Source organism: Ornithorhynchus anatinus, chromosome 5 (assembly GCF_004115215.2).
Source record: "Ornithorhynchus anatinus isolate Pmale09 chromosome 5, mOrnAna1.pri.v4, whole genome shotgun sequence".
Lineage (NCBI taxonomy): Eukaryota > Metazoa > Chordata > Mammalia > Monotremata > Ornithorhynchidae > Ornithorhynchus > Ornithorhynchus anatinus.
Window position 1 is genome coordinate 15,123,203 of NC_041732.1, and position 24,940 is coordinate 15,148,142.

Sequence of the window (24,940 nt, forward strand, 5' to 3'; positions counted from 1 at the left end):
ACTCTATTAGCTTCTATCTACCCGAGCCCTTAGTACAATGCCTGGCACATAGTGCTTAGCAAATACCATTAAGAAGAACATGGGGCATAGGGGCATGGAGAATCATTCAATAAACACATCAATCAGTCAAACATATTTATTGAGTGCTTTCTATGTACAGTAAGCCTTCCCTCCTCATATCAGACAGGTGACTTCTCTCCCCCACCTCAAAGCCTCATTGACTTCCCATCTCCTCCAAGAAGCCTTCCCTGATTAAACCCTCCTCTCCTCTTTTCCCACTCCCTTCGGCAACACCCTGACTTGCTCTCTTCATTCATCTTCTCTCCCAGCCCCACAGCACATATGTATATATCTGTAATTTATTTATTCATTTATGTATATTAACATCTGTCTCCCCCTCTAGACTGTGAGCTTTCTGTGGACCAAGAATATGACTGTTTGTTGTTGTATTGTACTCTCCCAAGCCCTTAGAACAGTACTTTGCACACAATAAGCGCTCAGTAAATACAATTGAAGGAACGAATGAATACAGAGCACTGTACTAGGCGCTTGGGAGAGAACAATACAACGGAGCTGGTAAACACATTTCCCTGCCCACCGTGAGCTTACAGTCTAGGGGATTGCTAGAGAGATGAAACCTAAGATGGCGGCCATGCCTACACAACATGGGGTGGGGGAAATGGAGGACTGCTGGAGAGATGAAACCTAAGATGGCGGCCCATCAAACACGACGCCAGGGTTGGGGGGAAATGGAGGATTGCTGCAGAAATGAAACCTAAAACAGAGGCCACACATGCATAAGGGGGTGGGGGTGAGGGGCTACCAGCTCCAATGCCATCCCATCCTGACAGTACCCTTGCCCGGTGGCCATTTTGAGTAAGTCTGGTATGGCGGCCCTCAGAGAATGTCCCACCAGGTGGAGATCTAGGGCGGATCAGGAGTCACAATGCCATTCCCCCACTGCCCCATTCTCCATCCTGAGGTGTTTCTTTACCTCATTTCCCTCAAATCAATCAATCAGTTGTATTTATCGAGCATTTACTGTGTCCAGAGCCCGGTACTAAGTGTTTGGGAGAGTACAATATAACAGAGCTGGTAGACACGAACCCTGTCCACAGTGAGCTTACAGTCTAGAGGACGAGCTTACCATCCGATTCCAGGGTCTGATCTACTTCTATTCATTCTAGTAATTTAGAATTACAGTGTCATCCCCATGAGGGTCAAACCTCCCTCATTTCTGGAAACTGAAACAGTAGGAAATTCAATCCCACGGCACACTTTGGAAACTAATTCAAAGCAGTACAACTTTAAACTTCATGATATTCGCCGTAAGGAATGTTCTATTCTAAAAATGTGAAAATACATGCAGTGAAAATTCAAAGAAAAATGTTGCCCCATTTACATAGCACGAACTAATCACCAGAATATAAATGAAATACAAATTAAAATAGAATATTCTGTTTGGAGGGAAGAAATAATTTCGACTTGAAAAAGAAATTCATTTCAATGCACATAAGCAAAAGGATTTTGTCTGAAAATTGAAAAAAGTTGGCCAGAGTTGACTAGATTTTTACCAGATGTGAGCAACCTTAAAATAGACTAGAAAGTTTTGCAAGTCTCAGCAGTTAACTTGCTAATGTGGCCTTTTCAAACCTCATTTCTAGGAATTTCAGAGATACTTAACAAGTGATCTTAATTATTTGGACAAATAACTTCTTTTTAAATCAGGTCGAAGAGAAGACATGCGGTGTTTTCAAACCCGTTTGGATTACGCCCCTGTAATTTTACCTTCCTGTCGACGGTATTAAATAGGGGCCGGGTTAGGTATGACTTTCCTCTTAGGACACCTGTGTTGCTCTACTGCGTTATTACTTTTTAAATTCTAGTGGCTCTGCCAATTTCCCAGCCTCTAGCGACCTTGACTTGGCAACTGGAAACAGTGGCTACTGTCAATTCCTGAAAGAGAACTCTCCTGCCAACTCAGTTGAACGGGAAACGAAGAGGCAGAGAGAGTGTAAAAACAAGTTTCAGATCATGGTTAGTGACAGTTTTTAAATGTTACTACCTACCTCCTCTCCAGACTGGGATGATTATGGCATAATTATAGACTTTAGAGATTGAGCTACACTTGCAGGATTAAAACAAAAAAAGAAGAGTCTCATCCCCTAAACCCTAAGAGACCTGCGCACTGCCCCACAGCACTGGGTATTGATCTTTAGACTCAGTTTCTCCCCCTCGCCTCCTAACTCAAATCTATTTCAGTGTCTGTGCCCCCGGACTGGATTGTAAACTCTTTGGGGGCAGAGATGGGAGTCTACTAGGTCTGTTGTACTCTCTCAAGCACTTAGTCCAGTAAGTGCTCAGCAATGACATTGCCTGTCCACAACGAACTCACAGTCTAGCGGTGGGGAGACAGACATAAATACAAGTAAATAAAATTACAGATATGTATGTAAGTGCTTTGGGGCTGGGAGAGGGGAAGAGCAAAGGGATAGATAAAATTACAGGTATGCACATGAAGAGCTTTGGGCTGGGACGGGGGGAAGAGCAGGGGGAAACAAGTCAGGATGACGAAGAAGGGAGTGGGAGATGAGGAAAGTGGTGCCGGGCACTGTATTAAGCACTGGGGTGGATACAAGCAAATCGGGTGGACACAGTCTCTGTCCCCCATGAGGCTCACGCTCTCAATCCCCATTTATAGATGAGGTAACTGAGGCCCAGAGAAGTGAAGTGACTTACCAAGGTCACCCAGCAGACAAGTGGTGGAGCGAGGACTAGAACCCATGACCTTCTGACCCCCCCGGGGCCCTTGCTCTATCCACTTTGGCGTGCTGTTCCGATTTGGAGATAGAAATATTGAACTAGATCAATCTGTACAAGTTTAGAATTTAGGATTAGGTCAAGAGAAAGGAAAGGATGGGTCCCTTTCAAGATGCTCCAGCTCTTTATCAGTGATTTGTTTTCACAGCCTTCCCTCCAAATCAAAATCTCCTCTGGAGGGTGCCCAAAGTCCAGATCCAGGGTGGGGATGTGTCACTTTTCAAATTAAGGTTTAATATTAATGGTAGTATTTGTTAAGCACTGACTATGTGCCAGGCATTGTTCTAAATACTGGGGTAGAGTACCAATAAGGTAATTAGGTTGGACACCTCTTGTCCCTCCCTGCTTCAGTCTATACTTCACTCTGCTGCCCAGATTATCTTTCTACAGAAACGCTCTGGGCATGTCGTTCCTCTCCTCAAAAATCTCCAGTGGCTGCCTATTAATCTCCGTATGAAGCAAAAACTCTTCACTACCAGCTTCAAAGCTCTCCATCCCCTTGCCCCCTCCTACCTCACCTCCCTTCTCTCCTTCTACAGCCCACCCCACACACTCTGCTCCTCTGCCGCTCACCTCTTCACTGGGCCTCGTTCTCGCCTGTCTTGCCGTCGACCCCTGGCCCACATACTACCACTGACCTGGAATGCCCTTCCTCCTCATATCCGCCAAACTAACTCTCTTCCCCTCTTCAAAGCCCTACTGAGAGCTCAACTCCTCCAGGAGGCCTTCCCAGACTGAGCCCCCATTTTCCTCCGCTCCTCCTCCCCTCCCCATCGCCCTGACTCCTTCCCTCTGCCCTACCCCCTTTCCCCGCCCCACAGCACTTGTGTATATTTGTAAATATTTATTATTCTATTTATTTTATTAAAGATGTGTATATATCTATAATTCTACTTATCCATTTTGATGCCTGTCTACTTGCTTTGTTTTGTAGTCTGTCTCCCCCTTGTAGACTGTGAGCCAGTTGTTGGGTAAGGACTGTCTCTATCTGTTGCCGAGTTGTTCTTTCCAAGCACTTAGTATGGTACTCTGCACACAGTGAGCTCTCAATAAATACGATTGAATGAATGACACCGTCCCTGCCCCACATGGGGCTCACAGGCTTAATCCCTATTTTCCAGATGAGGGAACTGAGGCCCAGAGAAGTGAAGTCGCAGATCTACATCTCCGCCCCTGTCCTCTCCCCCTCCCTTCAGGCTCGCATCTCCTCCTGCCTCCAGGACGTCTCCACCTGGATGTCGGCCCGCCACCTAAAACTCAACATGAGCAAGACTGAGCTCCTCGTCTTCCCTCCCAAACCCGGTCCTCTCCCAGACTTCTCTATCACCGTGGATGGCACGACCATCCTTCCTGTCTCTCAGGCCCGCAATCTCGGTGTCATCCTTGACTCGTCTCTCTCGTTCACCCCACGCATCCTATCCGTTACCAAGACCTGCCGGTTTCACCTCTACAATATCGCCAAGATCCGCCCTTTCCTCTCCACCCAAACGGCTACCTTACTGTTATGGGCTCTCGTTATATCCCGGCTAGACTACTGTGTCAGCCTTCTCTCTGACCTCCCTTCCTCCTCTCTCGCCCCGCTCCGGTCTATTCTTCACTCCGCTGCCCGGCTCATCTTCCTGCAGAAACGATCTGGGCATGTCACTCCCCTTCTTAAACAACTCCAGTGGTTGCCTATCGACCTCCGCTCCAAACACAAACTCCTCACTCTAGGCTTCAAGGCTCTCCATCACCTTGCCCCTTCCTACCTCTCCTCCCTTCTCTCTTTCTACCGCCCACCCCGCACGCTCCGCTCCTCTGCCGCCCACCTCCTCACCGTCCCTCGGTCTCGCCTATCCCGCCGTCGACCCCTGGGCCATGTCCTCCCGCGGTCCTGGAACGCCCTCCCTCCTCACCTCCGCCAAACTGATTCTCTTTCCCTCTTCAAAACCTTACTTAAAAATCACCTCCTCCAAGAGGCGTTCCCAGACTGAGCTCCTCTTCCCCCTCTACTCCCTCTGCCATCCCCCTTTACCTCTCCGCAGCTAAAGCCTCACTTTCCCCTTTTCCCTCTGCTCCTCCACCTCTCCCTTCCCATCCCCACAGCACTGTACTTGTCCGCTCAACTGTATATATTTTCGTTACCCTATTTATTTTGTTAATGAATTGTACATCGCCTTGATTCTATTTAGTTGCCATTGTTTTTTACGAGATGTTCTTCCCCTTGACTCTGTTTATTGCCATTGTTCTTGTCTGTCCGTCTCCCCCGATTAGACTGTAAGCCCGTCAAACGGCAGGGACTGTCTCTATCTGTTGCCGACTTGTTCATCCCAAGCGCTTAGTACAGTGCTCTGCACATTGTAAGCGCTCAATAAATACTATTGAATGAATGAATGAAGTGACTTGTCCAAGGTCACACAGCTGACAAGTAGCAGAGCCAGGATTAGAATCCATGACCTTTACCAATTCCCCATCTTCCCCAAAGCAATTTTAGTGACAGCCCCTACCTCATCAGGCTCCCTCTTCCATTCATTCAATTATATTTATTGAATGCTGACTATGTGTAAAGCACTGTTTTAAGCCCTTGGAAGAGTACATCACAACAATAAACAGACATATCCCCTGCCTATAGCGATCTTACAGTCTAGAGGGGGAGACAGACATATAAATAAATGACAGATATGGACATAAATACTGTGGGCCTGGGAGGAGGATGAATAAAGGGAGCAAATCAGGGTGACACAGAAGGGAGTGGGGGAAGAGGAAAGGAGGGAGCTTAGTCAGGGAAGGTCTCTTGGAGTTGATTGGCCTTCAATAAATCTTTGAAGGGAGAGAGAGTCATTGCCTGTCGGATTTAAGGAGGGAGGACATTCCAGGCCACAGGAGGTCTTGGGTGAGAGGTCAGCAGTGAGATAGAGGAGATGGAGGTACGGTGAGAAGGTTGGCATTAGAGGAGCGAAGTATGTGGGCTGGGTTGTAGCAAGAGAATTAACGAAGCGAGGTAGGAGGAGGCAAGGTGATTGACTGCTTTAAAGCCAATGGCGAGGAGTTTTTGTTGGATACAGAGGTGGATGGGCAACCACTGGAGGTTCTTGAGGAGTGGAGAAAGATGACCTGAACATTTTTGTAGAAAAAATGATCCCTGACACACCCCTGCCCAAGAGCCTGTATCTGACATGAGAAATCAGGGTGAAGGTCAGCTGACCCTGGACCAGATCTATGAACTCTTAATTGCTGTATTGTACTTTCCAAAGTGCTTAGTTCAGTGCTCTGCACGCATTAAGCGCTCAATAAATACGATTGAATGAGTGAATGAATGAATATCATTGAAAGATAGACTGCTTACTGTATTCCGAGCACATTACTAAGCCTTTGGGAGAATACAGTAGAGTTGGTAGATGCACGGTGTTTACCGTCTAGTTGGGGAGTCTGGGAGACAGACTTAAAGTAAATCACAAATAGGGTGAAGAAGAGTTAAAGGGTATGTACAGAAGCAGTGTGGCCTAGTAGAAGTCTGGGAGTCAGGGGACCTGGGTTCTATCCCAAGTCCACCACCTGCCTGCTAGGTGACCTTGTGCAAGTCACTTCACTTCTCTGTGCCTCAGTTACCTCATCTGCAAAATGAGGATTAGGACTGTGAGACCTATGTGGGCCAGGGACTGTGTCCATCCCGATTAGATTGTATCTACTCCCGGCACTTAGTACAGTGCCTGGCACATAGTAAGTGCTGAACAAAAACCATTAAAAAAATGCAGTGGGGCTGGGGTTGGGGTGAATAACAGTCCTTGAGGGGTTCAGAGGAGACAGAAAGGGGGCAGAGTGGGGAAATGAGAGGCCTGATTCACTCGCTTTGTTCCCCCACCCCGCCCCACAGCACTTTTTTTTCATAACTGTCATTTATTTCTATTAATGTCCATCTCCCCCTCTAGACCGTAAGCGGGAAACGTGCTTATTGTTGCAATGTACTCTCCCAAGTGCTTAGTACAGTGCTCTGCACACAGCAAGTGCTCAATAAATACACAGGCTAAAGCACACTTTCCCAAGCGCCTAATAAAATGCTCAGCCCAGCCTGAGCACTCAATACGTACCACAGATTGAGAAGCAGTAGGGCCTAGTGAAAAGATCACTGGCCTGCAAGTAAGAGAAGCTGGGATATAATCCCGGCTCCACCACTCGACTGTTTTGAGACCTTGGGCGAGTCACTTATCTTCTCTGTACCACAGTTTCCTCAGCTGCAAAATGGAGATTCAATGTCTGGTTTTCTGCCTTATACTGCGAGCCCCGTGTTGGGTCAGTGGCTGAGTCTGATCTGATCTGATCTGATCTCCCCCTCTAGAGTGAAAGCTCGCTGAGACAGGGACCATGTCTACTGACTATTATATTGTTCTCTCCCAAGTGCTTAGTACAGTGCTCTGCACACGGTAAGCGCTCAATCAGTGCAAGTAATTGATCGATCTGATTACCGCAGTGCTGAACACACAGTAGGTGCTTAACAAATGCCATGATGATTATTATAAGATGGCAGGCAGCGTGGGGGCGAACTGCCTCTCCCAGCCAAAGGCGCATTAAGGGCATGGGGAGCCCTGCGGCCGACCCCTCCCTGGCCCCCCCAACCTCCCCAATCCCCCCAATCCCCTGAGGCAGGCCATCCCCTTAAATAAAAGTCACTGAATGATTGAATCACCTCCCCAGCCTTCACCACCCTCTCAAAAGTCATCAGTGATCTCCTTCTTGCTAAATCCCAAGGCCTCTACTCCATCTTAATCCTCCTTGGCCTCTCAGCTGTCTTCTACACTGATGACCACCCCCTTCTCCTGGAAAATTATCCCACCTGGGCTTTACATTGACACTGTCCTCTCCTGGTTCTCCTCTTAGCTCTCTGGCCGCTCTTTCTCACTGCCCTCCCTCCTCATATCCAACAGACAATGACTCTTCCTGCCTTCAAAGCCTCTTTGAAGTCACTTCTCCTCCAGGAGGCCATCCCCTCCCCACCCTCACCTTCCCCTCCACCCTTCCGGTTAATAATAATGACAATAATAATAGTAGTTTTGGTATTTGTTAAATGCTTACTGTGTGCCCAAGCACGGTACTAAGCGCTGGGGTGGATACAAGTTATTCAGGTTGGACACAGTCCCTGTTCCATGAGAGGTTCACTCGTCCACATTTTCCAGATGAGGGAATTGAGGCAGAAAGAAACGAAGTGACTTGCCCCAGGTCCCACAGTCCCAATTTCTCTGCCCCACTCCCATCTAGACTGTGAATTCATTGTAGACAGGATATGGCACTGTTTATTGTTGTGCTGTACTTTCCCAAGCGCTTAGTTCAGTGCTCTGAACACTTGCCAGCTGTGTGACTTTGGGCAAGTCACTTAACTTCTCGGTGCCTCAGTTCCCTCATCTGTAAAATGGGGATTAAGACTGTGAGCCCCACGTGGGACAACCTGATTCCCCTATGTCTACCCCAGTGCTTAGAACAGTGCTCGGCACATAGTAAGCGCTTAACAAATACCAACATTATTATTATTATTACATCCCCCCCTGCTAATAATAATAGTAATAATGATGATGATGGTATTTGTAAATCGCTTATTATGTACCAAGCAGTGTTCTAAGTGCTGGGGTAGATACAAGGTAATCAGGTAATCATGGGGCTCACATGGGGCTCACAATCTTAATCCCCATTTGACAGATGATGAGGTAACTGAGGCCCAGAGAAATGAAGTGACTTGACTAAGGTCACCCAGAAGACAAAGGGCAGACCTGGGATCAGTGACCTCTTTCTGGACAGGGAATGTCACTGTTTTCGTTGTGTCGTACTTTCCCAAGCTCTGAGCGCCGTGCCCTGCATTCAGCAAGTGCTTAATAAATACTTGCCCAAGGTCACGCAGCAGACACGTGGCAGAGCCAGGATTAGTGAGTCTGTGGTCACTGTTTATGGTTGTATTGTACTTTCCCAAGTGCTTAGCACAGTACCTGGAACTGAATGACTTGCCCAAGGTCACACAAAAGACAAGTGGCAGAGCCGAGCACGAGGCGAACAGGGAATGTCACTGTTTATTGTTGTGTTGTACTTTCCCAAGTGCTTAGCGCAGTGCCCCGCACCCAGCGAGCGCTTAACAAATATGATTGAATGACTTTTGCAAGGTGTCACGGCAGACAAGTGGCAGAGCGGGGCTCAGTGAGCTCATGGTGGACAGGGAATGTGACTGTTGTTGTGGGGTGCTTTCCCAACCGCTTAGCGCCGTGCCCTGCACACAGCCAGTGCTTAACACGTACAATTGAATGACTTGGCCAAGGTCTCACAGCAGACCAGTGTCAGCGCGGGGCTCAGTGAGCTCGTGGCGGGCAGGGAATGTGACTGTTTATTGTCATGGGGCGCTTTCCCAAGCGCTTAGTGCAGGGCCCCGCACACAGCCAGGGCTTAACACGTACGATGGAATGACTTGGCCAAGTTCTCACAGCAGACAAGTGGCAGAGCGGGGATCAGCGACCTCTTTCTGGACAGTGAATGTGACTGTTTGTTGTTGTGGGGTGCTTTCCCAAGCGCTTAGCGCAGGGCCCTGCACACAGCCAGGGCTTAAACACGTACAACTGAATGACTTGGCCAAGGTCTCACAGCAGACCAGTGTCAGAGCGGGGCTCAGTGAGCTCGTGGTGGACAGGGAATGTGACTGTTTATTGTCGTGGGGCGCTTTCCCAAGCGCTTAGTGCAGGGCCCTGCACACAGCCAGTGCTTAACACGTACAATTGAATGACTTGGCCAAGGTCTCACAGCAGACCAGTGTCAGAGCGGGGCTCAGTGAGCTCGTGGCGGGCAGGGAATGTGACTGTTTATTGTCATGGGGCGCTTTCCCAAGCGCTTAGCGCAGGGCCCTGCACACAGCCAGGGCTTAAACACGTACAACTGAATGACTTGGCCAAGGTCTCACAGCAGACCAGTGTCAGAGCAGGGCTCAGTGAGCTCGTGGTGGACAGGGAATGTGACTGTTTATTGTCGTGGGGCGCTTTCCCAAGCGCTTAGCGCAGTGCCCCGCACACAGCAAGTGCTGAACACCTGCGATTGAATGACTTTTGCAAGGTCTCACAGCAGACCAGTGTCAGAGCGGGGCTCAGTGCGCTCGTGGAGGCCAGGGAATGTGACTATTGTGGTGGGGCGCTTTCCCAAGCGCTTAGCGCAGGGCCCCGCACTCAGCAGGCGCCGAACAGGTCGGACGGGATGAATGATTGACAGGGGGCGGGGGAGGGGGGGCCGCCGGGGGTCCACGCGGTTTCCAGGCCGCCCCTTCCGCGGCCCCGCCCCCCGGGGCCGGGCGCGTGAGGCGGTTGCCGACAGGCCGTTGCCGCCCGCCCGCGGCCCCGGCGTAACCCGGAAGTTGTGGCGGCGGCGGGGGCGGGAGGGGAGGGGTGGAGAGGGGAGCCGGCCATGGCCGCCGCCGCCCGCCTCTCGCCGGCTCCGCCGCCCGCCGTGCCCCGGCCGCCCGCCCGCGGCTGAAGCGGCCCCTGCCGCCCGCCCCCTCGGCCGGCGCGCGTGCGCGGCGCCCCCCCCCCCCCGCCCCTCGGCCGGCGCGCGCTCCCCCGCCCCACCTGTCCCCTCGGCCGGCGCGCGCCCCCCCCCGGCGCGCGTGCGCGGCCGCCCCGCCGTCCGCCCGCTGAGCCGGCGCACGCGCCCCCTCCGTCGGTCCGTCCGTCAGTCCGTCCGTCGGTCCGTCCGTCCCCTGGGCGGGAGCGCGCCCGGCGGCGGGCGCGCGCGGGGCCCGTCCCGCCCCGCCCCGCCGTCCCCCCTCCGCCCCCCGCCCCGAGCCGAGCGGCCGGCGGGGCCCGATGCCCGAGCCCGGCCCCAGGATGAACGGCTTCTCCCTGGGCGAGCTGTGCTGGCTGTTCTGCTGCCCGCCCTGCCCCAGCCGCATCGCCGCCAAGCTGGCCTTCCTGCCGCCGGAGCCCACCTACACCGTGCTGGCGCAGGACCAGCAGCGCGCCCCCGCCGCCGTCCCCGTCCCCGTCCCCGCGGGGGGTCCCCAGCCGCCGCCGCCGCCGCCATCAGCATCATCGTCGTCGCCGCCCGCTCCTCCTCCTCCCGCGCCGCCGCCGCCGCCGCCGCCGCCGCAGGAAGGACCGGCCGGCGGAGCCGGGGGGTCGTCGTCCGAGGGGGCGGCGGGGGCCTGCAGCCTGCACCTGAGCGAGCGGGCCGACTGGCAGTACTCGCAGCGGGAGCTGGACGCCGTGGAGGTCTTCTTCTCCCGCACGGCCCGCGACAACCGGCTGGGCTGCATGTTCGTCCGCTGCGCGCCCAGCAGCCGCTACACGCTGCTCTTCTCGCACGGCAACGCCGTCGACCTGGGCCAGATGTGCAGCTTCTACATCGGCCTGGGCTCCCGCATCAACTGCAACATCTTCTCCTACGACTACTCGGGCTACGGCGTCAGCTCGGGCAAGCCCTCCGAGAAGAACCTCTACGCCGACATCGACGCCGCCTGGCAGGCCCTGCGGACCCGGTGAGGGCACGGCCACCACCCCCTCCGTCTCCATCCCTCCCCCCTCCCCACCCCCGCCCCGCCCGCGGACCCCCGGGGGTGGGGGCGGGGGGACGGGGCGGCCACTACGTCACCCCCGCAAGTGGAGCCATCACACCGGACGGGGATGCCCGTCTTGCCCCCCTCTGCGCGGGGGTCAAGGGGTCAGGCGGGCGTAGGTACCGAGCGCTTGCACCGGACAACAACGTCCGTCTTTCCCCCTCTGGGCCGAGGGCAGGGGGCAGGGGGTCCCCCGGAGGACGGGGAGGTGGTCGAGGCATCAGTCATAGGTACTGAGCGCTTACACTGGACAGGAATGTCTGTCTTCCCCCTCTGGACTGGGGGCAGGGGGTCACGGTGTCAGTCATAGGTACTGAGCGCTTGCACTGGACAACGACGTCCGTCTTCCCCCTCTGGACCCAGGGCAGGGGGCAGGGGGTCCCCCGGAGGACGGGGAGGTGGTCGAGGCATCAGTCATATGTACTGAGCGCTTACACTGGACAGGAATGTCTGTCTTTCCCCTCTGGACTGGGGGCAGGGGGTCACGGTGTCAGTCACAGGTACTGAGCGCTTGCACCGGACAACAACGTCCGTCTTCCTCCTTTGGACCATGGGCAAGCGGCTGGGGGTCCCCCAGAAGACGGGGAGTTGGTCGAGGCATCAGTCAGAGGTACTGAGCACTTGCACCGGACAGGAATGTCTGCCCCCTCTGGACTGGGGGCAGGGGGTCAAGGTATCAGTCAGTCATAGGTAGTGAGTGCTTGCGCCGGACAAGATTGTCCGTCTTGCCCCTCTGGATCGTGGGCAAGGGGCAGGGGGTCCCCCCGAGGTTGGGGAGTTGGTCGAGGCATCAGTCGTATGTATTGAGTGCTTACACTGGGCAGGAATGTCTGTCTTTCCCCTCTGGATTGGGGGCAGGGGGTCCCCCGGAGGACGGGGAGGTGGTAGAGGCATCAGTCATAGGTACTGAGCACTTGCACTGGACAAGAATGTCCATCTTCCCCCTCTGGACCGTGGGCAAGGGGCAGGGGGTCCCGCTGAAGATGGGGAACTGGTCAAAGTTTCAGTCTTAGGTATTGAGCGTTTACACTGGACAGAAATCTCCATCTTTCCCCTCTGGAGTGGGGGAAGGGGGTCCCCCTGAGGTTGGGGAGGTGGTCGAGGCATCAGGCAGAGGTATTGAGCACTTAGAGTGGACAAGAATGTCTGCCTTCCCCTCTGGACTTGGGGCAGAGGTCGAGTTATCAGTCAGTCATAGGTAATGAGTGTCAGTCATAGGTACTGAGTGCTTGCATTGGACAAGATTGTGCATCTTCCCCCTCTGGACTGTGGGCAAGAGGCAAGGGGTCCCCCAGAGGACGGGGAGGTGGTCAAGGCATCAGCCGTAGGTACTGAGTGCTTACACTGGACAAGACTCTCTGCCTTCCCCTTCTGGACCGAGGGCAAGGAGCAGGGAGTCCCCCGGAGGACGGGAAGGTGGTCGAGGCATCAGTCATATGTACTGAGTGCTTGCACCAGACAGGAGTGTCTATCTTTCCCCTCTGGACTGGGGGCAGGGAGTTAAGGTATCAGTCAGTCATAGATACTAAGCACTTCACTGGACAAGGTTGTCCGTCTTCCCCCTCTGGATTATGGGCAAGGGGCAGGGGATGGGGAGGTGGTCAAAGCGTCAGTCATATGCATTGATTGCTTACCCTGGACAGGTATGTATGTCTTCTTCTGGATTGGGGGCAGGAGTCTCCCCAGAGCCCGGGGAGGTGGTCGAGGCGTCCGTCAGTCGTAGGTACTGAGCACTTGCACTGGACAAGAATGTCTGCCTTCCTCCTCTGGACTGAGGGCAAGGAGCAGGGGGTCCCCCGGAGGACGGGGAGGTGGTCAAGGCATCAGTCATAGGTGTCGAGCGCTTGCACCGGACAAGATCGTCCGTCTTCCCCCTCTGGACTGTGGGCAAGGGTCACGGGGTCCCCCTGAGGATGGGGAGGTGATCAAGGCATCAGTCCTATGTACTACACCCTTCCACTGGGCAAGAATGTGTGTCTTCCCCCTCTGGACTGGGGGAAGGGGGTCCCCCAGAGGACGGGGGTGGAGGGGTGGTCAAGACATCAGTCAGTCATAGGTCCTGAGTGCTTGCACTGAACAAGAATGTCCTTCTTCCCCTTCTGGACTGTGAGCAAGGGATAGAGGTCCCCTGGAGGATGGGGAGGGGGTCAAGACATCAGTCATATGTATTGAGCGCTTACACTGGACAAGAATGTCTGCCTTCCCCCTCTGGACTGGGGGTGGGGGGGGTCCCCTGGAGGACAGGGAGGAGGTCAAAGCATCAGTCAATCGTAGGTATTGAGCTCTTACACTGGACATTATTGTCGGTCTTCCCCCTCTGGACTGTGGGCAAGGGGCAGGGGGGCTCCCCTGGAGGACAGGGAGGGAGGTCAAGGCGTCAGTCATAGATATTGAGCACTTGCACTGGCCAAGAATGTCAGTCTTCTCCCGCTGGTCTATGGGCAGGGGGTTCCCCAGAGGAAAAGGGGATCAAGGCATCAGTCATATGTATTGAGTGCTTGCACTGGACAGGAATGTCTGTCTTCATTCATTCATTCATTCAATAGTATTTATTGAGCGCTTACTATGTGCAGAGCACTGTATTAAGCGCTTGGAATGAACAAGTCGGCAACAGATAGAGACAGTCCCTGCCGTTTGACGGGCTTACAGTATTCTCCCTCTGGACTGTGGGCAAGGGGCAGGGGGATCCCTGGAGGATGGGGAGGTGGTCAAGGCATCGGTCAGTCATATGTAGTGAGCACTTGCATCTGACAAGAATGTCTGTTTTCCCCCTCTGGACATTGGGCAAGGGTCGGGAGGTCCCCCTGAAGATGGGGAGGTGATCAAATCATCAGTTCAATGAATTGCACACTTACACTGGACAAGAATGTCTGTCTTCTCCCTCTGGACTGTGGGCAAGGGGTCGGCCGGAGGAGAGTGGGGGTCAAGCCATCAGTCACTCATAGGTTTTGAGCACTTACATTGGGCAAGATTGTCTGGCTCCCCCTCTAGATTGTGGACAAGGGGCAGGGGGTCCCCTGGAGGAAGGTGGTGGGGGTCAAGGCATCAGTCAGTCAGGTATTCAGCGCTTTACACTGGACAAGAATGTCTGTCTTCCCCTCTAGGCTATAAGCTCATTATAAATGTGTCTGTTTTATAGTAGTCTCCCAAGCACTTAGTACAGTGTTCTGCACACGGCAACCATGCCACGGGGTGAGGGGAGCAGGGAGCTTCCCTGCTGCCCGGTAACTGACTCCCAGCCAGGCCCCGGGCCTGAAGGTGGAAAGTCCCCAGAGGGGTCACTCCATCAGTCATTCATATGTATTGAGCGCTTAGACTGGACAAGAATGTCTGTCTCCCCTCTAGACTGTAAGCTCATTGTGGGCAGGGGATGTGTCCGTTACATTGTACTCTCCCAAGTGCTTAGTACGGTGCTCTGCACACAGTAAGCGCTCAATCGATATGATTGACTGACCAAGTGTTTGGGAAAATACAGTCCAATACTGTGTGCAGAGCACTGTACCAAAGTGCTTGGGAGAGTATAATACAGTAGCGTGTATAAAACACTGCCCCCAACAAGGTTACTGTCTAGAGGGACAAGAGAGGCATTAGTAGAAATTACAGATCTGGACCTAAGTGGTGTGGGGCTGGGAGAGGGGATGAATAAAGGGAGTAAGTCAGGGCGATGCAGAAGGGAGTGGGTTTAGAGGAAAAGGAGGGCTAAGTCAGGGATGGATTAAGCGCTTGGGAGAATACAGTATGACACATCCCCTGCCCAAAAGGAGCTTTCAGTCTAGAGGGGGGAGATGGACATTCCAATATAAGCGCTCAAAACATGTAACTGACCAATGGATCCAAACTCCCGCTCAGGGGACCTCTTTCATTCAATTCAATCACATTTATTGAGCAGTTACTGTGCAGAGCACCACACGAGGCACCTGGGAGAGTATAGTATAACAACACACAGACACATTCCTGCCCACAACCAGCTCTTCGAGGAGATGTGCCTTCAATAAGGCTTTGAAGAGGGGGAGAGTCATTGTCGATTTTGAGGAGGAAGAGCGTTCCGCTCCCCCAAGCGCTTAGTACAGAGTCCTGCCCACAGGAAATGTTCTATAAATATGATTGATTGATTGCTCCCCCCGCCCCTCGTCATGGCCGAGAGCCAAGGTTCAAGTGGTGTTTCCAGGGGAAGGTGGACCGTAGTCGGGTGAGTTAGATCTTCATCTGGCAAGTACCAAGTCAAGTTGGTCACTCCAGGGATTGTCATTCAGACTGGCCCCTCTCGCCAAGGCCTAAGCAGCCTCAAACCCCTTGAACGGAAGGGGTTGAATTGAATTAGCCTGGGGCGGGGCGGTGTTCACTCGGGGAGCTTCTGGCTCGTGCCCTCTGATCAATAATCCTAGTGTGACCTAATGTAGAGGAGAACTAGACTAGGCAGTTGGAGAACTCGGCTTTATGTTTTGACTCAGCCCTAAGTGGGACAAGTCACCCGGTCTCTTTAGGGCATTGGTTTCCGGCATTAATAAAATGGGCCAGCACGAGGTAGTTGTAAGCATGAAGGAGATTAGATCTGTAATAATGTGCTTTGACTGCCCAGCAAAGGTTCTTTAGGAGCACAGCCTGTTATAATATTCATGATAATGAAGATGCTTGAGCAAGCATCCCCTATACTTTGCTGGCATTTATACACTTTTCCCAGTGTGTCCACATAAATAACCCAACCCCACCCGCGTTCATTCCTTCATTCAGTCGTATTTATTGAGCGCTTACTGTGTGCAGAGCAGCGAACCGAGCACTTGGGAGAGTACAGTACAACAATAAACGGAATAAACATTCCCTCCGGAGAAATCAAGTTCTCCAACAAGGAAGCTCCTGCCTCTCGTTGTATTTTCTCCAAGGTCTACTGATGCAGTTAAAATTAAGTCGGTATTTCAAATCTCGAATGGGGTGTCATGGTTTGGATTAGCTAGAGTTTTCATATAGCCCAGGCAGGTGATATTATAAAGACAGGTATTGATGTAGTTCACCAGTGTACCTGTACAGTTCTAGATTCAAAAATCGGCATAGCTAGAAGTATTGAACACCAGGTATAACTTGCAGTCTAGCCTACCCCCAAAAGTCTCCACTTTAATAGCACGAGGAATTCAGAGAAAATCTGCGTCTGGGTTAGGTTTATATAAAAACGATGCTGCGCTGCCCCTTCAGTGTGGTGGAAGCAGCGTGCCATAGTGGATAGAGCGTGGGCCTGGGAGTCCGAAGGACCTGAGTTCTAATGCCGACTCTTCCCCTCGATTGCTGTGTGACCTCGGGTGAGTCATGTGACTTCTGGGCCTCGGTTTTCTCATCTGTAAAATGGGGATTGAGACTGTGAGCCCTATGTGGGACAGGAACTGTGTCCAACCCGATTGGCTTGTATTCACCCTAGTGCTTAGTACAGTGCCTGGCACATAGTCAGTGCTTAAAGAATACCACAATTATTATTATTCATGCATTAAAAACCCATGTAATATGAGTTAGGAGGAACCTTTGGCTATAATACCCAGCTGTGTTACAGTAAGAGCCGGGCGTGGAGTTACTCATTAATTTATTTTAAGGGGAGGATGCTCCAATCAGCTGATAGATGGATTTTAAAACTCAACTTCCTTGTGGGTTAAAAGGAAATCTCTCCTGGATTCCCAGATTGGATTTCACTGCTGCCCTTACTTGAACTGTGACTTTGAGGAAGAAGTGGCTGAAGGTTTTTGACCTGGCTTTACTCATTACCTAGTGGGAATGTATTTAGTAACATTATACTTGGTGATCCAGGAAGAGAAAGTAGATGGATAAATCAAGGCCTTTCCAATGGTTCACTTGCAGATGGTTTTCTTAACCCTCTAGTGTACAGTCATACAGTCAAAGCAAGTCATATGACATAGGCTTTAGGTCCAAAGTTCCTTTCATGCCTATCCTCTTGCTACCTCTCTGAAACTACTGAGTGTGTAAGCAGTGATAATCATAGCTCTTGGTATTTTTCAACCACACCCACCTGGTCCACCTAAAGTACTTATTCTACTTTTCATTCCTCATAGAGTGTGCATTAGTCATATCTTTTATAACCTTGAAGCAGCTTAATGCAATTTGGCTCACTTAAGAACCAAATCTAATAATAAAAATATAAATTCAGCCTTAACAATGTGCTAGCTCCTGAACAGATTATAGTTAGATTCAGCATTTTGTTTCTGATGATATTTAAATCCTTACCATATGAACTAGAGTGTAAATTCCTTGAGGGCAGAGATCACATCTAGCAACTCTATTATAGTGTCCTCGCCCAAGTGCTTAGTACAGTGCTCTGCACACAGTAAACACTCAGTAAACACTGATTGGACAATCAGGTTCATAGTCTGTGTCTCACCTGGGGCTCACGGTCTAAGGGGGGAAGGGAAAACAGGTATTTTATCCCCATTTTGCAAATGTGGAGACTGAGGCATAGAGCAGTTAACTGATTTGACAGCAGGCAAGCGGGAAGCACGTGGCTTCGTGGGAAGAGCAACGGCCTGGTAGTCAGAAGGACCTGGGTTCTAATGCCGGCTCCGCCACTCGTCTGCTGCATGACTGTGGGCAAGTCACTGTATTACTATATTTGTTAAGTGCTTCACTTCTCTGTCTCAGTTACCTCATCTGGAAAATGGAAATTCAGTACCTGTGCCCCCTCTTTCTCAGAGCGTGAGCCCCAAGTGGAACATGGACTGCGTCCAACCTGATTAGTTTGTATCACCCCGGTGCTCAGCACTGTGCCTGGTACATAGTACGCGTTTAACAAATGCCATTAAAAAAAGGGTGCCGGAGCCCAGGTCTCCTGACTCCCAGGCCCGTGCTCTTTCTGTTAGGCCGCGCTGCTTCTCTTGCGAAGGCTAACCATCTAAATTTGAGAATGCACGGGGGGATCGCCTGGCAAATACTCTCCGAGGAAAGGGTGACTGAAATGTTAGCGGTGGTAGCGTGCAGCTGTACCAGGCCATTTTGATTCTTTGAAGGCATACTCAGAATGCCTTCTGTGGAGAGAGGGAAGAAGTTAGCTTGCGGGATAGGTTGGGTATGAGATAATTCAATTCCAGGTCTGGTGAGGGTGGGAGGATTACAGAAAGCTGGGGTTGGGAGACTAGAGTGCATTGTCAATCAATCAGTGGTATTTCTTGAGCACTTATTTCTTGAGCATTAGCCATATGTGTGGTGAGGATAGGTGGAGTAGCAAAGCCCTTGGGGGGGTAAGAATTTAAGTGCTTAGGTGTGACCCAAAAGGGAGGGAGAGTAGATTAAAGAGGTGAGTCAGGGGAGTCTTCTTGGAGGGGATCTGATTTTAGTAGGGCTTTGAAGATGGAGAGTCAGATATGAAGGAGGAGGGAGGGAATTCCAGGAAAGAGAGAGGGAAGGCAGGAGCAAGAGAGATGAGAGCATGGGACAGGATGCGGACCATGTTGTAGTGGGAGAGGAGCGTGGATAGGTCGGGGAAGAGAGCTGATTGAGTGCTTTAAGCTGGGGGGTGAGGAGTTTCTGTTTGTAGAGAAGGATGGGCAACAAGCAGTCCATCACACAGTCGAATTTGTTGAGAGCTTACTGTGTCCGAGCACTGTACTGTGCGCCTGGGAGAGTACACCAGAATAGAGTTGGACACATTCCCTGCTCACAGTGAGCTAACAGACTAGAGGGGGAGACAGATATTAATTTAAATAAATTACAGATATGAACATAAGTGCTGTGGGCTGAGGGAGGGGCAAGTAAAGGCTGCAAATCCAAGGATGAGTGACGCAGAAGGGAGTGAGAGAAGAGGAAATGAGGGCCTACTTGGGGAAGGCCCCTTGGAGGAGATGTGTTTTTACTGAGGGCTTTGAAGATGGAGAGAGTGATCATCTGTCAGATATAAAGAGGGAGGGAGTTCCTGGACAGAGGCAGGATGTGGGTGAGGAGTTGCTGACGAGATAGATGAGATGGAGGTACAGGGAGTAGGATGGCATTAGAGGAGCAGAGTACGCGAGCTGACTTGTAGTAGGAGAGTAGTCAGGCGATGTAGGAGGGGGCAAGGTGATGGAGGGCTTTAAAGCCAATGGTGAAAAGGTTCTCTGTGATGCGGAGGGATGGGCAACCACTGGGGGTTCCTGAAGCGTGGGGAAACCTGGCCTGAACATTTTTGAAGAAAAATGATCCGGGCAGCTGTGTGAAGTGTGTGGACTGCAGTGGAGAGAGACAGGAGGCAGGGAGGCCAGCAAGGAGGCTGATATAGTAATCAAGGCTGGAAAGGATAAGCGGTTGGATCGACATGGTAGCAATTTGGGTGGACCTGTGGAAGGAAGAAGTAAGAAGAAATGTACGTGAGTTGGAGAGCCTGGAACTTTTGAGTCTAAGTTTATGATCGCAATTGGGGTAATAGATGGGAAAGCTCTTTCTTCAATGCAGAGAAAGCATGGTCTAGTGGATAGAGCATGGGCCTAGGTGTCAAAAGGACCTGAGTTCTAATCCCAGCTCCACCACTTGTCTTCTGGGTGACCTTGGGCAAGTCACTTCCCTTCTCTGAACCTCCGTTCCCTCATCTGTTAAATAGGGATTAAGACTGTGAGGCCCATGCGGGACAGGGACTGTGTCCCACCTGATTACTATATCTGTACCCCAGCACTTAGAACAGCACCTGGCACAAAAAAAAGAAGAAAGGAAGTAAACCATAGAACATCCATTTGTCCTTCATACTATACTGTGTAATATAATCTATAATACTTCATACTCCTTCACACTAGAAGGAGACATCTGTGAAGTTGAGACATCTGTGAAGGCCGAAAAGAGCCATAGGGAAATCACTCCTACCTTGCAGACGCACGTGAAGATCGTGTTTGATGTTTCCAGTGTCTGGCTGCTTGGTTTTATCCTTTTGAAGCTTCTTAACGGAAAGAGTTACACCTCCCTGATTGCCGTGTTCCCAACTAGTTCATCTGGCAGAGTGATGTTTGTTGTGATGTTGCATTCAGACAGCATCGTCCTGATCGCTTTTTCTCTGCCTCCCACCCTTTTTTGATGGCCGCCTTTCGCCTCAGTACCTAGCACCTGTTTGGGCATCCTGCTGCCCTCCATCCTCAATCAATCAGTGGTATTTACTGAGTGCTCATTCTGTGCAGAGCGCTGTACTGAGCGTTTGGGAGAGGACACTGAAGCAGAGTTGGCAGACACATTCCCTGCCCACAGGGAGCGCAGAGTCCAGCGTCTTGTCTCCTTACAAGTGCCACTCAGCAAAATTGGGTCAAGGTGAACAGAGCTTCAGTAAGACTGACTTGGTCACCAAACTTGCTGAAGATGATCCTTAGTGTCCCTTAAGGCTGGTGCAACTGCTCAATGAGGCGTCTGGGTTGGGTTCAGGCCTCATGGCCATTTAGAAGGTCGAGCCGCCCAATAGCTCGATAAACCTCCAGTTTGATCTGAAATTCGATGCCTAGCTGCCGCCACACACTTCCTGGTCAGCCCCCCGAAGGACATGCTCGCTTGTTTGATTTCTCTTTTTTTAACCTGTGTGTCGTTGGACAGTCTGCCGAGGAAAGAGGGTTCCGTGACAGCATTCGGATCTGTGGGGCCAGTGGGTTTTATGTGTAAGGTTACCCTGGTGCAGATCGAAGCCTAGTTGATAGAGCCCGGGCCTGGGAGTCAGAAGGACTTAAATTCTAATCCCAGCTCTACCACCTGTCTGCCGTGTGGCCTTGGGCAAGTCACTTCATCTATCTGGGCCTCAGTTACCTCATCTGTAAAATGGGGAATAAGACAGTGAGCCCTATATGGGACCAACCCAATTACCCTGTATCTGTCCCAGCGTTTAGTACAGTGGCTGGCACAGAGTAGGTGCTTCTAAATACCATCATTATTCTCTAGACGGTAAACTCGTCTTGGGCAGGGAATGTGTCTATTGTTGTATTGTACTGTCCAAGGGTTTAATGCAGTCCTCTACACACAGAAAGCACTCAATAAATACAATTGAATGAATGATTGTTGATTTCCTTCAGATTTATTACCAAGTCACAGAACCCTGGTGACTCTGCAGAATAGTTCACCTTCACCTGCATGTCTTCCTGGGCATGTGCACGAAAGAAGAAAGATCAGCCGTATTTAGGAACTCCTGAATGACTGTCTTTTGATGATGCCCTGAGCGTGAGATTAAATAATTTCCTAGAGGATTTTCCAATCCCCCCAGCATGGCTGCATAAATGAAAGTGAACGAGACTACCTTTCTCTAGCCCTACTGGGAACGTATCTAATTCTGCCGTGTTGTCTTCTCATTCATTCATTCATTCCTTCAGTCGTATTTATTGAGCACTTACTGTGTTCAGGGCACCATACTAAGCTCTTGGGAAGGTAAAATACAACAATAAACAGACACATTCCCTGCTCACAATGAGCTTACAGACTAGATGGGGAGACGGACAGTAAAATAAATAAATTACAGTTATGGATATGTACATAAGTGCTGTGGGGCTGGGAGGGGGGAAGAAAAAAGGGAGCAAGTCAGAGTGACACAGAAGGGAGTGGGAGGAGAGGAAAGGGGGGCCTTAATCTGTGGAGGCCTCTTGGAGGATATGCGCCTTCAATAAGGCTTTGAAGCCGGGCAGAGAGTCATTCATTATCTGTCAGATTTGAGGAGAGAGGGCATTCCAGGCCACAGGCAGGATGTGGACCAGGGATCGGTGGTGAAATCGGCAAGATCCAAGCACAGTGAGAAGGTTAGCACTAGAGGAGTGAAGTGTGAGGGCTGGGTTGTAGAAGGAGAGAAGTGAGGTGAGGTAGGAGGGGGCAAGGTGGCAGAATGCTTTAAATCCAGTGGTGAGTTTTTGTTTGATGCGGAGATGGATGGGCAATCACTGGAGATTTTTGAGGAGCGGGGTGACGCCCTGAAGGTTTTTGTAGAAAAATGATATAGGATAATCCATTTTGATCTTCCTTCTTGAAGAAAGTGAGGTCTTGTGGAATCTTCTCTCAGCTAATTCTGTGTTGTTGTTCTCTCTCAGGTGTTTAGTACAGTGCTCTGCCTAAGATTGAACGTGTTCCAATGTTAAGGCAAAACTTAAGTTAGTGTTGAAGCGGTGACTGCCCTTTGGTGCTCGGAGAGCTAGCAGGCATGCCGCCTGGTCTCTGCTGTGCGTTAGCTGCATCGATAAACACTTAGTAATGTGCACGCTACAGTTATTATTTTTATTGGCTCTATTTAGCCCATCTGCTTGCCCCGAAGCCTCTCAGCCTCCCTCTCCCCCTTCCACCGTCTCAGAACTCCCTGACCTATCCATAAAGCCGTCTCCCTGGGCCATCGGAGCACTTGCTATTAATCTTGAAGTATCAAGGTGGGATTCTTCCCCGCCCCTCCCCAGGCCTCCTTGGAAACTCCTGCACTGAACCCTTCAGCCTACACCTAACGCATGGGAGCGCAGCCTGCCAACCTGAAGGCTTTGGGACACCCCTTTCTCCTCCAAAACCACCTCCCCCCAAGCCGAATCCTAAAACCTACACCCAGTCCTGCCGGCCCTGAAGCTTCGTGGTGCCCCTCTTGTTTCCCCGACGTTCCTCTTCCCTTTGGAAGATTGGGAAGCTCTCAGGGCCACATTATAGAAGCCACAGTCCCTTAGGACTATGCTCTGTATTCATTTCCTAAACTGTCGTCCTGCTCACTGCTCCAAGGCCTCCGGTGGCTGCCCATTCCCTTCAAACAGAAACCCTTGCCTGATGGTAGTTCTCGTCCTCCTACTTATTCACTCCCTCCTTCCACTGCACACCAGCTTGCTTCATTCCCGTCAATCCATCAGCCAGTCAGTGAGCGTTTACTGTGTGCAGAGCACTGAACTAAGTGCTCGGGACAGTACAGTACAAGAGTTGGTGGACACATTCCCTACTCTCAAGCTGTTAAATTCTAAGTCATAACGCTGTGGACTGGAAACTCGTTGTGAGCAGGGAATATGTCTAACAACTCAGTTTTACTGAACTCTTCCAAGCACTTAGTACAGTGCTCGGCACACAGTAAAAGCTCAGTAAATCCGATTGATTGATGGAGAAGCTAAAGTACTGTGCCACGGTCTGGTCTCCCACTCATTTGCCCATCCTCTTCCTCCTGGCCAGAACATCCTCAGTCGTCTTCTTCTCGATAGCCTTTCTGAAATGTCATCTCTTCCAAGAGGCCTTACTCGGTTTAATTTCTGTCCTTCCTCGATTTTATTTCCCCACTTCAGCACCTCATTATAACCTAAGCACCTAAGCACGAAGTACTCACAACCTCTCTTAGCACTTATGAATATGTCTTACGTACCCCATTACTTCTGTGTATATACTTTGTTTATTTCCTTCTACAACCCTGCCCTGACACTCTGTTCAGTCCATGTTTCCCCCTCAATCAGTGGTAATTGATCAATCAGTCAGTGATTGATATGACTGATTGTCTCAAGAACCTTCAGGGTTTGCCCATCCACCTCCTCAGCAAAGATAAATTCTTCACCATTGACTTCAGAGCAATCAGTCACCTTGCTCCCCTCCTACCTCATCTTGCTGCTCTCCTACTACAGCCCAGCCTGCACACTTTTGCTGTCCTCTAATGCTAACCTCACTGAACCTCCATCTCCTCTATCTCATTTCCAACTTCTCGCCTACATCCTGCCTCTGGCCTGGAACACCCTCCATCTTCACATTGAACGAAAAATTACCGTCCCCCACTTCAAAGCCTTGTTGAAGGCACATCTCCTCCAAGAGGCCTTCCCTGATTAAGCCCTCATTTCCTTTTCTCCCACTCCCTTCTGCATCACCCTGATTTGCTCTCTTTATTCATCTCCCCCTCCCAGCCCCACAGCACTTATGTCCGTGGCCGTAATTTTTTTATATTAATGTTTGCCTCCCCCTCTAGGCTGTAAGCCTGTTATGGGAAGGGAACTTTTTTTATGGAATTTTTTTCTAAATACTACACGCCAGGTACTCTTCTAAGCGCTGGGTTAGATACAGAGTAATCAGCATGTACACAGTCCCTTGTCCCAAATGGGGTTCACATTTTAATCCTCATTTTACAGATGAGGTAACTAAGGCACAGAGAAGCAAAGCAACTTGCCCACAGTCACACTGCAGACAAGTAGCAGAGTCAGGATTAGAACCCAACTCTAATATTGTGATATTGTACTCTCCCAAGTGCGTAGTATAGCGTTCTTCACAGGCAGTGCTCAATAAATACGACTGATTAACTCAGCTCTCCTAATGCCAACCTACTCTCTGTCTCTAGATCTCGTCTGTCGTACCGCTGTTTGATTGATGTATTGGTCCTTCTTCCTCCCATCTGTAATTTATTTTAGACTCTGCTCTTCTCCCTCCGCACCCAAATTGAAGGTCCCTCGAGGGCAGGGATCAAGTCTTTTAATTTTATTTTAATCTCCCAAGCACCTAGTAATGGGCTTTACTCTTGATGGATCGATCGATTGATTGATTGATAGCCAGGCCCGGTGGCAAACTCCAGTTTCACATCCCTGGGTCTCTGTTCCCAGAAGACTGCTCTACTTTTGCTACCGGGTTCCTTGAACACGTTTTTATATATTGTTATTCAGGAGTATTAGTTGCCAC

At 50.9% G+C, this 24,940-nt stretch overlaps 1 protein-coding gene across 1 annotated transcript in view; it reads left to right on the forward strand.

Moving 5' to 3' along the window:
- The first annotated feature begins 10,593 nt into the window (after positions 1–10,593).
- ABHD17C (abhydrolase domain containing 17C, depalmitoylase) overlaps positions 10,594–24,940 on the forward strand; it is an 84,222-nt gene continuing 69,875 nt past the window's right edge. The window contains exon 1 of the mRNA XM_029066250.1: positions 10,594–11,290. Coding sequence (XP_028922083.1) covers positions 10,620–11,290 — 671 coding nt within the window. The 5' untranslated portion in view covers positions 10,594–10,619. The remainder of the gene's footprint in view (positions 11,291–24,940) is intronic.